The sequence below is a fragment of the Octopus bimaculoides genome, chromosome 21 (assembly GCF_001194135.2).
Source record: "Octopus bimaculoides isolate UCB-OBI-ISO-001 chromosome 21, ASM119413v2, whole genome shotgun sequence".
Classification (NCBI taxonomy): Eukaryota; Metazoa; Mollusca; class Cephalopoda; order Octopoda; family Octopodidae; genus Octopus; species Octopus bimaculoides.
Genome location: NC_069001.1, coordinates 11,567,104 through 11,567,752, shown reverse-complemented (window position 1 = coordinate 11,567,752; position 649 = coordinate 11,567,104). Strand labels below are relative to the sequence as shown.

At 40.2% G+C, this 649-nt stretch overlaps 1 protein-coding gene across 1 annotated transcript in view; it reads right to left on the bottom strand.

Moving 5' to 3' along the window:
- The window catches only part of LOC106869915 (uncharacterized), a 13,090-nt gene that overhangs the window by 1,830 nt on the left and 10,611 nt on the right, over positions 1 to 649 (bottom strand). The window contains exon 4 of the mRNA XM_014915850.2: positions 468 to 552. Coding sequence (XP_014771336.1) covers positions 468 to 552 — 85 coding nt within the window. The remainder of the gene's footprint in view (positions 1 to 467; positions 553 to 649) is intronic.

Below are 649 nucleotides of genomic sequence, written 5' to 3'. Positions count from 1 at the left end.
TATATATGTATGTATATATATGTATATATGTATGTATGTGTATATGTTTGTGTGTCTATGTTTGCCCCCCCCCCCCCACATCGTTTGATAACGGATGCTGGTGTGTTTATGTCCCCGTAAATTAGCGGTTCGGCAAAATAGACCGATAGAATAAGTACTAGGCTTACAAAGAATAAGTCCTGGGGTCGATTTGCTCGACTAAAGGTGGTGCTCCAGCATGGCCGCAGTCAAATGACTGAAACAAGTAAAAGAGTAAAAATCCATCAAGACGGTGTCCCTCAATGGCTCAGTCGAACAACTGAAACAAATGAAGGTTCAAAATCGCTGTTTCATGAGTTTTAATTACCCTCTAATTACCCTTCATTGTTTGCTTACTTTTGCGTGGGAGTAAGGAGAACGAAAAGAAGGGTGGGTATAAGTATAAGAATGTTCCACAGGAATGATTTCATTCGATGTAATTTACTCACCTGCATTCAGCGTTTGGAAATTTCGGACATGTCTTTCCACGGCAGGGATCCATGAAACAATTGTAAATTATGCACTTCTTCTTCGCTGAAAGAGAAAATTATACACCTTATATATATATGAGTGTGTGTGTGTGTGTGTGTGTGTGTGTGTGTGTGTGTGTGTGTGTGTGTGTGTGTGTGTG